The sequence below is a fragment of the Hippocampus zosterae genome, chromosome 4 (genome assembly GCF_025434085.1).
Source record: "Hippocampus zosterae strain Florida chromosome 4, ASM2543408v3, whole genome shotgun sequence".
NCBI lineage: Eukaryota > Metazoa > Chordata > Actinopteri > Syngnathiformes > Syngnathidae > Hippocampus > Hippocampus zosterae.
In genome coordinates this window covers 7,618,787-7,633,203 of record NC_067454.1, presented here as the reverse complement: position 1 = coordinate 7,633,203, position 14,417 = coordinate 7,618,787, and the positions used below count along the sequence as shown (strand labels likewise).

Below are 14,417 nucleotides of genomic sequence, written 5' to 3'. Positions count from 1 at the left end.
ATAGCAAACTCCACAATATTCCGATAAGAAAGAATAAAGAGGATATTTCGTTCGTTTTATTGTACATATTGTGTTGTGCGTCATAGTCTGTTCCATTTGTGAGTTTACGCATCTTTGAGGCGTTGCGACTCTGCATACCTCGAAGGAGCGGGACTTAAAATATTTAGTGCATGTACAGATAATAAAGAACGGTAACGATATGACTTATTATTCCGACTTTGGCGGATCAACGGGGTTGTGATCGACTTCGGAGGTTGCATTGTAGCTGTGCTGTGCAACATGTAAAACAAACTTTTGTTTCCCTATGATGGTGGTCCAAATTTTAGCCAAAGCCATATTGTTTAGATTTTAGCTTAGTCTTTAAAAAAAATAAATAAATAATAATAATCCTGTTTATTGTGTGCCGTCATGAATAAAACCAGCATCAAATTGACTTTCCTGTCTTTGAAGAGCAATTTATGACGTGTCAGTTGGACTCAACAAGCTCTGCATGCTAACTGTGAAGAAAAGATTATAAGGCTAATGAATCTTTTTTTTTTTTTTTTTTTGCGTATTTTCCATTTTTTTGTAAGTGGGCTTAACCACACTGCTATGCTTTAATTGCAGCCGAACAGGAGCCAGCGGATGATGTCAATTTGTTTTCATGTCGCCGCAGTGTTGCCAGGCCGGGGAGGAAATGACATATGGTGGAGAAGCAGAACTCATCTTTGCTTTTCCCCAAAAAGCAGGAGAGAGAAAAAGGAAATGAATCCCACTGCCTGGTTGCACTGCTGAACAACAATAATAAAAAAAACATGGAATACGGTGCACAATAAATAAATAAATAAATAAAAAGACACACAATGATTGTGTCATGTGGCCAACACAACATCCAATAAGCAGGGCAGAGAGTGGAAGCTTGCTTATCTGATATGTGCAGTGTGGGAGACGGTGTGGGATGTTTTATGTGTCACTTGAATGGGATTTGATTGGGTAGGCGTACCTGTAAGAGTAACACTGCTGGTTTATGCATACGGAGGGGAAGGGGGGGGGACGATATCAAAGGGAAACACGTTTTGCATGAAGTCCAACGTCAATGATTCCGTAATTACAAAGCGCATTTCTTGGCGACACTTCCGGATTGTTGACCATCTCCCGAGCAAGGAGACTGGAGAGTGTTCAAATGGGGGATTATCTTCCTCGAGCACAGCGGCACGCTGTAGCACATTGATTACAAACATGCCAACACACACCGTGCTCGCTTACAGTGGCTTTTCTCTGCCATAAACTGTACAGGCTTGTACAATGTACTCACTAAGACGACAAAACGTTGACGTTGAGTTCATTTGAAGAAGAGCATCATTGACTGGCTGATTTGACTGAATTACATTCATATTTGCAAAATGGAGACTAGGGTGACATTGCAATGGAGTGGCAGAGGTTCGATTCTGGCTCTGGCCTCCCCGTACCTGCATGGGTTTTCTCCGGGTATTCCGGTTTCCTCCCACATTCCAAAAACATGCATGACAGGCTGATTGAACACTCGAATTTGTCTCTAGGTATGAACGTGAGCGCGGATGGTTGTTCGTCTATTTGTGCCCTGCAATTGGCTGACAACCGGTTCATGGTGTCCCCCGTCTACTGCCCGAAGATGACTGGGACAGGCTCCAGTACCCCCCCCCCACCCCCCATCGACCCTTTTGAGGACAAGCGGATCGTAAAATGAATGGATGGATGTGGTTCTACTGTCACGACTCCGACAAGCCGAGTTAAGTCTGGATCCCAAAAACGTAGATGTAAACAAGGTCTCCGTAACAAAAATAGGTTTAATGCTTATAATCGCACCGACAAAGAGGTAACATAAAGCGCTGGTCAAAACAAGGACCAGAGTGAACATAAACGAATAACAAAAAGCGCTTGCGCAAAGGCAAGGGGCGAAAATTAAAGACCACCAATACAAACTAAAACAACGTATCAAAATACACGCGGGCGTAAAGCCAAATCACAAAACCAAAATCGTACTTACAAAAAGCAGGTGTACCGAAATTGCAAAACGCGAAACACGACGAGGTCAATAGCACAATAGTCCATGAGCAGTGAGAATAGCAATACCAGAAACTGCATCATGACATCTACATGCGGATTTTGTTTTTCTTCTTTGACTTGCAAGTACAGACTTGGTATATGAGTGCTTTACGGTGACAGTGAACTCGACACAATTAACAATAAGCATCAGTGTGTTCATTTGTGTAATTCATTTTAAAAGAGGCTTGAAGTTATTTTGTCATTCCCGGCAGATGTTTTCTGTCAAACGAGACAAAACAATTGATAACTTATCAAGATGTGCCCTTTTTCACGGCAATGATAAGGGGGCCCTAAATGTTAGTTTTAAAAATGTAAATTGACAAGTGTAACAATAAGTTTACCACTGCTCATAGTGCAATGCAAAACTAACTTTAAGTTGTTATTTGAAGAACAAATGAGCAATGCCGATTTGATTCAAGTCATGGTACACGGCTCACTTTGTTTGTTTTGTTTTTTAAATCCATTCTCACATGTTCTACAGGGAAAGCAATGTGAACCATTGCTCGAAGTAAAACATATCAACAATAAAGCATTCTTACTTTTATTGATGAAGGCATAATGCAAAGGCGTTTCAAGACCCCATGGAGTGTGTGGGCTGAGAAAAAATGAAATATATATTTATTTACTTTTATTATACGTTTGTGAGGCAGAGGGGAGCTGAGCGAACTATGACACGGAATTGAAAGAGGTGCATTGCTAAAATTGTGAGGCAAAGACCCAAATAAATATAACAGTAATAAAAGCACTTGTTTGTTTGTTTGTTTTTTTTACTTCGATGAAAGCATATGAGAAGTAAAGAAGGCATGTCAATTCCATCAGGAATGTGGAAGGGCGTGCATCGCTTGACAAATTTGTGAAAAGCAGTGATAAAAGCTTTCAGCGGGTTTTACAGGTCGACGAGTCACAGGTCTCCCATAAATACAGTATGGGAGGATTGACATTTTTTGTTTTTGTCTGTACAGACACACTGTGTGACATTTTGCAGACAAACAAAAAAACACAAACGCTGTGCTCATGTGTCACACTCATGACCGACGCCATTGATTTCCATGTTTATGCGCACCTCTTTTGGCCAGAGCCAAATGTGACAACCGCACAGGAAAGGTCCTGTTTGAATAACAGCAGACGGTAATAAGTACCAGGGTGTAAATCCAGCATCTGAGTCCAATCATTTGACGAGGAGTAGCACTGAGCAAAGATGTAGTCTGCTATGTTAACTTCTCTCGCGTGTTGCCGACTGGCTGCGTTAAAAATGAAGCCGCCGTACATTTTCTGTTTTATCACTTTCATCCGACATCAAATGTTAGATGACACTGCTGTCAAAAAGCGGCGACCTATTTAGTAAAACACCCAGGAAAGAAAAATGTGTTATTCCTCTGAGGAGTAACCTATTTCTTTACACAATGTATTACAAATGTTTGCGGAACATTTTTGTTTAACGACTTGTGTGTATGAATGGAAATATTAGCATAAGCAGAGAGATTAATTGTTACCATCAGATCGGATTGTGGTTACGTCAATGAAATGGAACCTGATTGTAGCTGACAATTAAAAAAGAACAAAGCAGTAGTTGTTATTAAATGAGACAGTAGCCTACAAGAACAAAAACTCAGCTAAAGCTAAAGACTCATATTTCCAATGGACAAACAGTCTCCGATCCCTCTTGTGACTCATTAAGATCTGAAGGGATGGGGGGGGGGGGGGGGGGCGTGGCCACATTCCTCATTGAAATTGGGCTTTATTCGAGGTGTTCGATTTTTACAGACTCCTCCAAAATAAAATGATGCCATTAAAAATGCAAGACGATTTAATTTTCACGATTAAAAAAAAATACATTAATTGAGCTTTTTCGTGAAAAATTGACCCTACCGGCCGAATGATCCCTTTAATAGAAAGTGTGTGATGTGATTCTAAGGGGGCAAAAAATGACAGTCCAAGGAGTGAGTGACTGATGAACACTATGTACGAAAACCACCCACGAGGCATGTGGTGAGTGAGTCACTTGATGGTTGTAATTCTGTCAATAAATTATTTCGCCATCAAAAGCTCTTCTTGTGTTTTGGTTTTGTTCTTTGTAGTTTGAGGTGTCATAAAAAGCTCGGGTTACAGACAAAAACTTGTGTGTGCGCGCGCGCGTGTGTGTGTAAACACAACCCACGTTCTCCTGCTGTGTAATAAGGAACGGAAAAATTTAGAACCCCCCTCCCCCCTTTTTTTGAAAGAAATGTCTGCTCTATTTTTTTGTAGACCCTGTATATTGTCACAGAGCACAATATTTTGAAAGAGCAGTCAGAAGTCTCAAACGCTGGCAACATGCGGAACACGGCTTTGAAAAGGTCTGACTGTGAATAACTTCACAAAAAAAAACTAAATTCAGCCTTCTTGTTATAGAAGTTCGCAAGGAGATAGAGAGGGAGACATCTAATTAACATACGTACACATACACACATATATCTATATAGACATATAGATATATATGTCTATATAGATATATATAGTAACAAAATGTGATTTTTACGTCATTTTTAACGTATTAGCATGCTGCTATGATGTGTGGGCGTGTCTTGCCGAGTCTGCTCTCCTCGGTACACATTACCTTGTTTTCCTCCGGCGTAAGCAGTCAGAGCTCAAGTCTTTACCAACAAACAAACATCATTTCCACGCACCGAGTGTCGTGGTTGCCCCGGCACAATTTAGCTGGGATACTTCCTCCGCTAAGTCTTTTCAACTCGCGTGGACTAACTTTTAAACCGGTGCGTGTGAGAAGGAGCTGGAGAAGAAGTACGAGGGGGAGGTGGACCCACGCTCACTCGAGCCTCGCTCGCTCACTCACCCACCCGCTCGCTCGCTCGCTCCTTGCCGGTCTTTTGTATCCAGCAGCTGCGTGTACATGCTCAGCCGCTGGCGCTCCATGAGGGGCATCTTCTTACAGCTTTCCTGCAGGGAGTCTTTGCGCGTAGATGAGGGATAAGCCAAACTTCCACATCTACTGCTTCCAACTACTATTTTGACTTTTAACCTCTACGACCACCATCAAGATCACTCCGCGGTGCTCTTTGGATTGTCAAGCCGAGAAAAGCACGCTGTACCCCGGTGCGCCACAGCAGCGCGACCCCCCCTCTCGCCTTCTACCATGGATGTACGTTTTTACCCCAATGCCGGTGGAAATGCTATTCCCGGAGAACCAGCCAACCTGGATTTCTCCCACTGTTTGGGATACTACAACTTCAACAAGGTGAGGGAGCTTGTTTGGTCATGAGAATGACCCGAACGCGAGAGTGCACCACTTGCAAACTGATTTAAACATGTGCAGTGTTTCCTTCTCTGATTTTCATCAAACGTCACCGGACTCACCTGCCACTCGGAAGCAAACTTTTAACAGACTTTAGTGCTGCGTGTTAATTGCCGTCGGACTTCACGAATTGGGGCTAAGAGCACAAGTGGCGTGCAGATATTGCTACGAACGTGAATCACAAAGTCAGAAACAACACATCACTTTGTAATATTCAATCCAGTTTAAATAAATCAATGAATATCTTGACTTGCAATGCAATAGTTATGTCAACCTTGGATTTGAAGTCATGCCGTGAATTCCATCAACTATAATGAAAGAAGGCAAATCACTCCAATAACTGTCGTTGCAGAAGTAGTAGTACATGTACTGCAGTTTTTTTCATCGACCAGCATTGAATATTGAATTGCATTGCAACTATTGAACCTCGTCCAAATGTTTGAAAATGTGAAATCGTTGTTAAGAAATGCTTTGTTTCGCTATTTTTTTCTGGAATACGTTTTTTAAAATATAGTAGTTCACTGAACCGAAGCCATAGTTGATTCAATTGCTTTGCACAGGTTTAAGCAGCCCTTAAAAAACAACAACAACAAAAAAACAACCTTAAATCAGACCCCTAAAAATTTTAAGTTGTTGCGTTTTTCTCCTAAAACTCAATTTGTCAAAACAAATAATTAATAATACAAATATTTCAAAGTGCAGCGGCGTCATATGTCATCCTGTGGCACAAGACGTTAACACTATACTTACTGTTTGGCATGTGTTTCGTTTCTATTTATGACATTGAAGTGTTTTTCGCCGTAACTTAGTATAGGTCGGTGACATTCCGATATCCGTACACATTCAGGTTACATCACTGGTAAATTTGCATGGTATTTAAAAAAAAACAAAAAAGCTTTTTTTTGAGCATTCGCTCTCAGTTGCTTGCTTCAAATGCTTTGCCGGAGTTTAAGCAGCCATAGAGAGTAAAAGTGCAAACTTTTTGTAAAACTCCTCTTCGAATAAAAAACTGAAAAATGCACCCCTGCAACACACATGGACATTTATGACTGCGTACAAAAGGTATTGTGTTACACTTTTGTCACTTTCCAAAATTTGTCCACCGCAATACAAGGGGGTCTGTGGTTTATGAAAGGTCCCGTCATTTGAGGATTTGAAGTTACAAAGGTTCTGAGCTCCTTTTTCCATGCAAGCAGAATATTGCTGGAGCTTAAGCGGCAATGTAAAGTGGGCCTTAAATTGTGTCATGTTGCTTCTTCTTGAGTCGATAAAAGTGGCGAATGAATCAACAGTGTCTCTGCTGGTCACAGCCAAGTACTGCGCTTCAATTTCCAAACGAAACTAAATTCTTAATAATCATACAATTGATTATGATGTGCCACGCCACATCCAAAATACGGATTGAATAAACCAAACATTCTTCATTGGCTGCATTTGCTACTTTCAAGTGCAGTCTGTGAGAGACCATGTGATGTTCTCCACTTACATGACTATATTTCCAAGCGTCACCTCACCTCATGCTTGTTAAGCATCACCAGGGAGTTGTGGTATGTTTACTAGAGCGAGAATGTTATGCAAGCCCAACATTTCTTTTTGGGGGGGTGGTGGTGGTATGATGTCAGTGTTGTACTCGTGGTGATACATCACCTTGACAGAAAAACAATCCCACAACTGTTTTTGCCGTTGCAGTAAAGTCTAAGCAATGCTTCCCCTCCTGCTAGGTTATCAGGTCTATTTGGCCTCTGCCGCTGCCGAAAAAAAAGTTGCCGGCTTTGTTGTACAGTTTCATCAGCTCCATTGTGGCCAACTTGTCATATGTGCCCAATTTCATCATGTCTTCATCAGCCCCCGAGAGAACGCTTCTTTGATTCGACTTGATTTCTTGGTCTTCGTTTGCTCCAAATTCCTCAGGGCAAATGTAATCATCTGTAACGTTTAATTGGCCACAAATTGCAAAAGGAGACCGATCCTATATCTCTACCAGTTGGATTGCAGTAGGATGGAAAGGGAGATTGGGGGGGTGGGGGGGGGGGCTGGAACAAGCACAAAGCAAGCGTTTCATGCTAATGACTACCGTTTGCATGGTGGACGCATTCTCTTTGCATGCATCATTCCAACTGTCCATCGGTTTATTTCTCAGTTTGCCAAGCGCTTGGTGTTATGCATTGCTCTATTAAATCTATTAATACACCCTGGCAGGATCTGGAGTAACAGAAAAAAGAGAAAATAATAATACAGAGGCAATTTTTGAGACAGGGGAAGTTTTTTTTTTTTTTAATGACAGAAAAATCTGAACAATTGACATTAATTAGGTGCTGGAGTCATGAATAGAGATGAGATTGAAAAGGAACAAGCTGTGGCTTGTCACAGAAGAATGTTTCCGAAAAATGCTTTCAGTTGAACAAGTGAACGTCATAATTCGTTTGAATCTATGAAGCTGAATGTAGGATTAAGTAGTACAATTTGGAATTGGCAAGAGGCAACCCAGGGGTCTTTGAGCATATTTGGGTTTTTGCCCATGTTTACATGGCCTTTCAAAACCCGAATATTGCCAATAAGCAGATTTTGAAAGGGTAATTGATTGACTACATGTCAACGTAACCACTAAGTGCCGAATGTCCTTCTTCCTTAACACATTTTAGCCAAACTCCAATCCTCCATTTGGAATATTTAGAGGAAAAAAAAACATTGACATCAGATGTTCCGCTGTGCGCAGATTTATTCTGCTATATTTACTGTTGGGTGTTCACATTTTTGCTCTTCACGGATTGCTCATTGCATTGGTGACTCAGCTTTTTCATAGTGCCACTTGCGATCACGTGAAGCAACACAAGGTTGCAGTCAGTAACATATCTGCTTCCATTGTTTGGAAAACCTTTACACAAACACGCTGGAGTTTATTTCCAGGCATCCAGCGTTTATTTGTCCGATTCCATATAATGCGCATGATGTGAGACAGTGAAGGTTATGCGGTTACCCGTGCAAGTCTCAGCACCGAGCACAAGTCGAGGAGCTATTTGGGTTTGTCTGGCTTTTTGGTATTTGTAAAAGCAGAATGTGATCAACCTCAATGCTTTCATGAAAGAGACCCAGTGTATCCCTCATATTTACGACCATCTGGTCTGCCTCCCTCCTTTTTTTTTTCTTAATAATGTTTCAGATACAGTATCCATTTAGTGTGGGATTTCATTGCCTCCAGGCGCAGAGAGATTGAAATTACCAACAGATGTTCTTGCAAACTCTTCACCTGCTCTGGTGCTAATACTCAAACGAACAGGAATTCCGCCAGTGCTAAAACAAATGGGCAGATATGTAACAACATTTGTGTCTAAGCGAGGGAATAAAAGGAAACACATTGGCAAAATAGAAAAGTCATTAAATTAGTGTCACATTTGTGTGTACATGGCTAGAAATGATCAATATGAACTAACAGGCTAGCGTTAGCTTACGCTGTTGCTGTAAATTAGCCCTGGGTGATGCCGTTTGCTGCGTCGGTCTCTTGTCTTTCTGTCTTCAGTATCTGGATATAAATTGACAGGTCATTTATTGTAACATTTCGGAATATGTGGCTAGAAATGACAAACACACATACCGTCCTAATGTTAGCTAACCTTGTTACCGTGTCTTCATACTGGACTCCCAAGTGTTGTATTATGTTCTAGTCTCCACTTTTCCACAGCAGACTGCTTTATTGCTGAACTTTATCTTCCTTCAAATAAAATTGTCATATTGTAACATTTGAGTTGCCGTTGCTACAAATAATAAAGTACTGTATGCTAATTTAAGCTTACCCAGTTGCTGCGCCACAGTTCTGGACATTGAAAAACTGCACTGCACCATCTCCAACTTGTGTCCTTCAGTCTTCTCTCAAATAAAATTGCAGCTCCACAGTAATACATGCATATAGGCAGCTTTAAATGAGAGAGCGAGAGAGAAAGAAAACCCCACAAGATAATATGTTACTCTGTTGCTGTCATTTTTCTCTAGATGCTGAAGTATTACACGCCAGTCTCTACTTAGCTGCAGCTCTCCATTTTTGCACTGCCTGTCGAATAAAATGTGTCATTGTAGAATATACTCCAGCAGTCTCTACCACAGCACTCAATTTCTTGCTTCTCACTCTCCTCTTGAATACATTCTCTTTCTATGCCAAGAGGTTGGTACAGGAGACCCTTCTTCTCTTTTTTAATTTTTTTTTTTTACTATAACTCATTTTGATTAACGTGTTCCATGTGGTATGTTTCTTGTAGTTGTATGGACATCATTTTATAAAAGCTATACCTATTATATTTGGTGGCGCTCTCCTCTGGGGGTATTCTGGCTAGTAATTGAATTCTAATTCGTTTCTATGTTCTTGGTGGCCTACAACTTTACATGCGCAAAGTCCACTTTTACAATTCTGCCTTTTTATTTGTGTTTCTTTTTTAAGCCACCTACGATCCTCTTGAGTCACTCATTGCGCTGTGAAAAAAACAAGTCAATTGAACTGAGCTGCGGCTGTAATTACCTGAGGCATTTACTCGGTCTGTTAAAAGAAACTGATCCTGACACTGAGGAGTTGGAAAAGCTCTCCCCCCCCTTCTCCCCAGTCCCATTGTGCCCTTTGTCCCGCCTTCTCCACAGTGTGCAAGGAAAGGGTTAAAGCTTCGCCTCTACTCTTGGGCCTTGTGCATCCTTCTAGTGTACACAGCTGGTGCCATTTCATCACACACATTCTAAACATATCCAAACACAACTTAAACTGTGTGCCCGAGAAGAGTGTGTTTACGTGTGTGTGTGTGTGTCTGTGTGTGTGTGTGTGTGTGACCTCACAAGCTGTTTTTTCAAGCCCCACAGTTGACAGATAGGACTCCAGGGTGCGTGTAAAATGTGTAATTGTACAAGACGTGAATAGCTGATGGTGTTTTTTTTTTCTTACAGCCTTTTAATTGTAGCCTGTCAGGAACTGTAGTTTGCCAGATTTATTAAACACCCAATTTCCTCACCGAGATGGGAGAGGGTTTATTTTTAGTGCATCGTCATTGCCACAGCACTCTCTCATTGAGCTCCCTTATTTGAGAATGATGTTGCCGACTGACTTCTCAATGGTGTGAAAAACTGTCAACTGGCACAGGACGTTTAGAGGCGTCAACTCTGCTCAATGGGCATGTTAACATTCTTAACTCTCATACAAGTGTTAACAATATTTTGGGATCCCGAAAAGGCAGCCCAATTAATTTGGTGAAATTAGTGAGTTGGTAGTCTGCAGAATTAGGACATTTCAAGGAATAGTTGCACAGTGGTGGTACATTGAACATTTGGTGCTGATCTAGATTAAGATGGCGTACACTTTTGGATATTACAGTGGATAACTCAACTTGCAGTGGGTTTGCTCCCACATTTTAAGTGAACTAGTTTCCTTAATATGACCTAAAAATCCGTTCAGAGTTCAAGCTTCTTGGTAACATTTAATATTTTCTGAAACATTGTACTTTTTCTACAAATAATATTTCAGTTGTGAAATGTGAATTTGTCTCACAGATTTGAAAAAGGATATGATCAAAACAAACAAACAAACATTGAACTGCAACAGTCCAACAACCAAACCGCTCTTTAGTTCTGACGTTGTGTGTTGTCAAAACCCGCCACCAAAAAACAAAAACCTCATTACGACTACTTTGATGTTTACTCAGCGTGAAATGAGAGGGCACACCACCAGTTAAAAATGATCAGGCAATAAAATCGTTCTTTTTCTTTTGTTTCAAACACTTCCTTAAATCCAATTTTAAAGCCTCTAAATGGTGTTTGCACATGTTGACTCGGAGCGATTAGCGCCCGAGCGTCCGTGTGAACCTGCAGCTGTGCATTCAGTCTGCAGCTCATAATATGCCCCTTATCTCTCTGTTGTGTGCTTGTAAGATGTAGATATGTGGTTGTTAAGTTGGCAACCATGGACTCAGTTTCCTCTCACTACAGTGCATTTGATAACACCCAACCCAAATTAAAAAAAAAACTTTTAGAATTAAAGACAGGGAAGTACCGTATTTTCACGACCATCCGGCACACCGTATTAAAAGGCGTAGTGTCAGTTATGGAGGCTATTTCTGTGTTTAACGCATATGCAAGACACATTGTATTATTGGATGCAGGAATGTTAAAATGTATGCTAGCTTTAAAAATACGGTAGCATGTATGCATGCTAGCCTATGTTTTTAAACAGGCAGAGGGAGCAACACGGAGTTTGGGAGTACTTTATTGAAGTATTTAACAATGGACTCATGTCATTTTTTTTGATCAATCATCATCCTCAAAACTCATTCAGTTCCAGACAATTCTGGACCAAGTCTGAAAAGATGTTTAAAAACATCATTGGGAGTGAATGAGTTAATGATGATGCAATTTGCCTTTTACATTTTCGTGATGCAAAATGCACGTGCCATATACTATACACACCTACTGGGGGCTGGGTGGCTTTTCAAATTGTAGCTGTTATCAGCAACATAAATTCTTTCCCGTTTCAGACTGTGTATTACTTTATTAAGATGATCGATCCATGATCTGTTCCGCTTATCCTTAGGAGGATTGCGGGCATGACATGGTCTCCACTTGTCAAATTCTCGGTCTTGACTTTGTCTCAATCGGCATTTATCTTTTGCTCCGTCTTAATTCATCAACATATCGGTCTTGACTTGGTCTCAATTCTTCTAAATCTTGCTGTCCAACTGCCATGGACTCTTTGAACTTAAAGTTTTGATCTTGACATATCTCAGTCTGTGGACGTTCAATTATAGCAACAATTTAATAATCTGTGATTCTCAGTTATGCAATTTTTTTTTGGTGTGTGTGTTTTGGTGGCACAATTCGTCATTCGTTATTTGGATTCATCCATTAATATTTGTGAGCTGTTAGATTTACGATTGCACCGCACGTCTGGAATGTATGATGACCATGTAATCTGATTCACGTCCCTCTCTTTTTGTTCATCTTGCCACCTGGCGTTGCCTAAGATTGACAGATGAAAGCATTTGCCTCTCACTTCAACCTTCTACCATCTTCTTACTACTTGTATTCAACTTCAGGTGACTTTGCGGGTGGACGACGACGATAGGCACGACCGTATAAAAGTGACACGATTGATCATTTCTCACCTTTGCGATGTGTATCATCATATGCTCCAGCGCGAATTCCCACTCAGATTCACACCGTCTCTGAGGAGCAACTGATATCCGTACGAACATTGTTAACCTTATCTGTGGGTTTTCCTAGAAGTCAGATTGTCAGCAGGAGAGAGAGAGAGAAGGATGCACAACATTTAAGATTCTTTCGATGAGCATCTTGATCAAAGTGCTGCATAGCAACATGAAAGGTCACTGATTTGGGTCACTTCATCTCATAGGGGTCGAGGGGAAACAAAGCTTCCGTCAAAGCATTTACTGTACATTTACTGTAATTACACATTGATTTAATCGGGCTTGCCACATGTTTGGCAGCATTGATCCTATTAAAAGGAGGGAAGACTATTCACTGTCCAGCTGCTTTTCTCTAAAGAAACGCTTCTCAATAGAGCCAGTCAATCACTTTTTGGCTGATTCAATCAGTGCTGTGTCCCGACAGCGGTTAGAAAACATCCGTTTTTAAAGCTTTCCAGTTGGGGCAGTACAACTATGTTTGATAGCTCTAATATCCAATCCGCTTAATGGGCTCATGGGTCGTATCAAAATAGTTGTCTTTTAACTTGACATGTGTGATTTAATACACCTTTGATTTAATGGGGGAGAATATAAACGTTCCATGTCGAAACCAGTTTAAAAATATATTTAACGTTCCTTTCCAACAACAGGGTGAGAATGCCTTCCTTCTGGGCTGCAGGTGTGTGTTGCATATGATTTATCTACACAACACAACCCCCCCCCTCTCCCCCCTCCCCTCACATGACACATTCCCATAATGCAATGTGTTACCGGGCTGCACTCAAAAGGACTGACAAAAGCAGCAGGTGTGCAAATATCTCTCAGAGCCATCGGACAAAGAGCTTCAATATTAGCTTTAAATAAAAATGCTCTCATTTTAATGGACACATGGGTGCACGGCAGAACATAGAGCTTTTTTTTTATCACGGAGATGAAAAGATAGTGTGGCTGTTATTATGTTAAAGCAAGTTCTTCATTGTGTTTCCACCGCCAATTAAATATTGATGAGCACAGTAGACCATTGACATTCCTAAGGCACGAGAACGACCATGGAAGAATTGGAGGGTTCTTTGTGTTTTTGAAAAGTTTTGCAAGTTCTTTTTAACAAAGTACTTCCACGCGGTGCTGCAAAAAATACCTGAAAAAACAGACATTTCCATGCATAACCGTCGTTAGTCCACCCTGCCTATTCTAAAAGCTGATTTTGCTTGAAGCAGCACTCGGGTTTGCGTTTGCCTTCAACAAATGTTTTCAAAAATTTGCATGATCACCTTTCCAAAATGCAGTTGTTGTCGAAACAAGCATCTTCAACCACAGAATATTACCTATTTGAAGAGAACGTTTCCAAAATGCCACAAAATGCATCTCATGCATATCCTAACTGACTTAGGGCAAAAGGTAGCCAACGCCCTAGACTGGTCGCCAGTCAATCACAGTGCCAAAGGTTATTTTTGGTTTGATTGGTCGTGGAGAAGGCTGGAGAGATGTCATCGACCTTTGGTTTGCCATAACGTGACGGCCCGAGTTTCAATGATAAAATAAATATCTTCCGCACAGTGCTCTCTCATTTAGTAGACCACCGCTGACCGCATCATTAGTGTTGTGCTTGACAATCACGGTGATTAAAACGGTCAAAATTGTGGTTGCACTGCTCCAGGGTTGCTGGTGACAATGCATGTTGCCACAAGAGCAATCGGTCATTAAAAAAGATTAATTAAAGGGATTAAACACAAGCAAACCAAACATCTCCTCTCAAGGAAGTGTTTTTTTTCAGCACAACTGCATGTATGAGCTTTGTTGTTTGACACCATGGCGGCCCGGTAGTCCAGTGGTTAGCACGTCGGCTTCACAGTGCAGAGGTACCGGGTTCGATTCCAGCTCCGGCCTCCTGC

General features: G+C 41.1%; 1 protein-coding gene and 1 long non-coding RNA gene across 4 annotated transcripts in view; one reads left to right on the top strand and one right to left on the bottom strand.

Annotated features, from left to right (window-relative positions):
- Positions 1–4,645: 4,645 nt before the first annotated feature.
- Positions 4,646–14,417, top strand: part of tox3 (TOX high mobility group box family member 3) — a 47,453-nt gene continuing 37,681 nt past the window's right edge. Inside the window, exon 1 of one of the 2 annotated variants that reach the window (XM_052064354.1) lies at positions 4,646–5,299. In XM_052064354.1, the coding sequence (XP_051920314.1) occupies positions 5,198–5,299 (102 nt within the window). In that variant the 5' untranslated portion in view covers positions 4,646–5,197. The remainder of the gene's footprint in view (positions 5,300–14,417) is intronic. The other variant, XM_052064352.1, reaches the window with a different exon arrangement.
- On the bottom strand, positions 8,506–9,424 carry LOC127600077 (uncharacterized). 2 transcript variants are annotated; one of them, XR_007962255.1, is made up of 3 exons: positions 9,148–9,424; positions 8,968–9,065; positions 8,506–8,876 (listed from the first exon to the last, which is right to left on the bottom strand). It is a non-coding gene; the product is annotated as an uncharacterized LOC127600077 (long non-coding RNA). The 2 variants fall into 2 exon arrangements; XR_007962256.1 differs by having other exon boundaries at positions 8,976–9,065.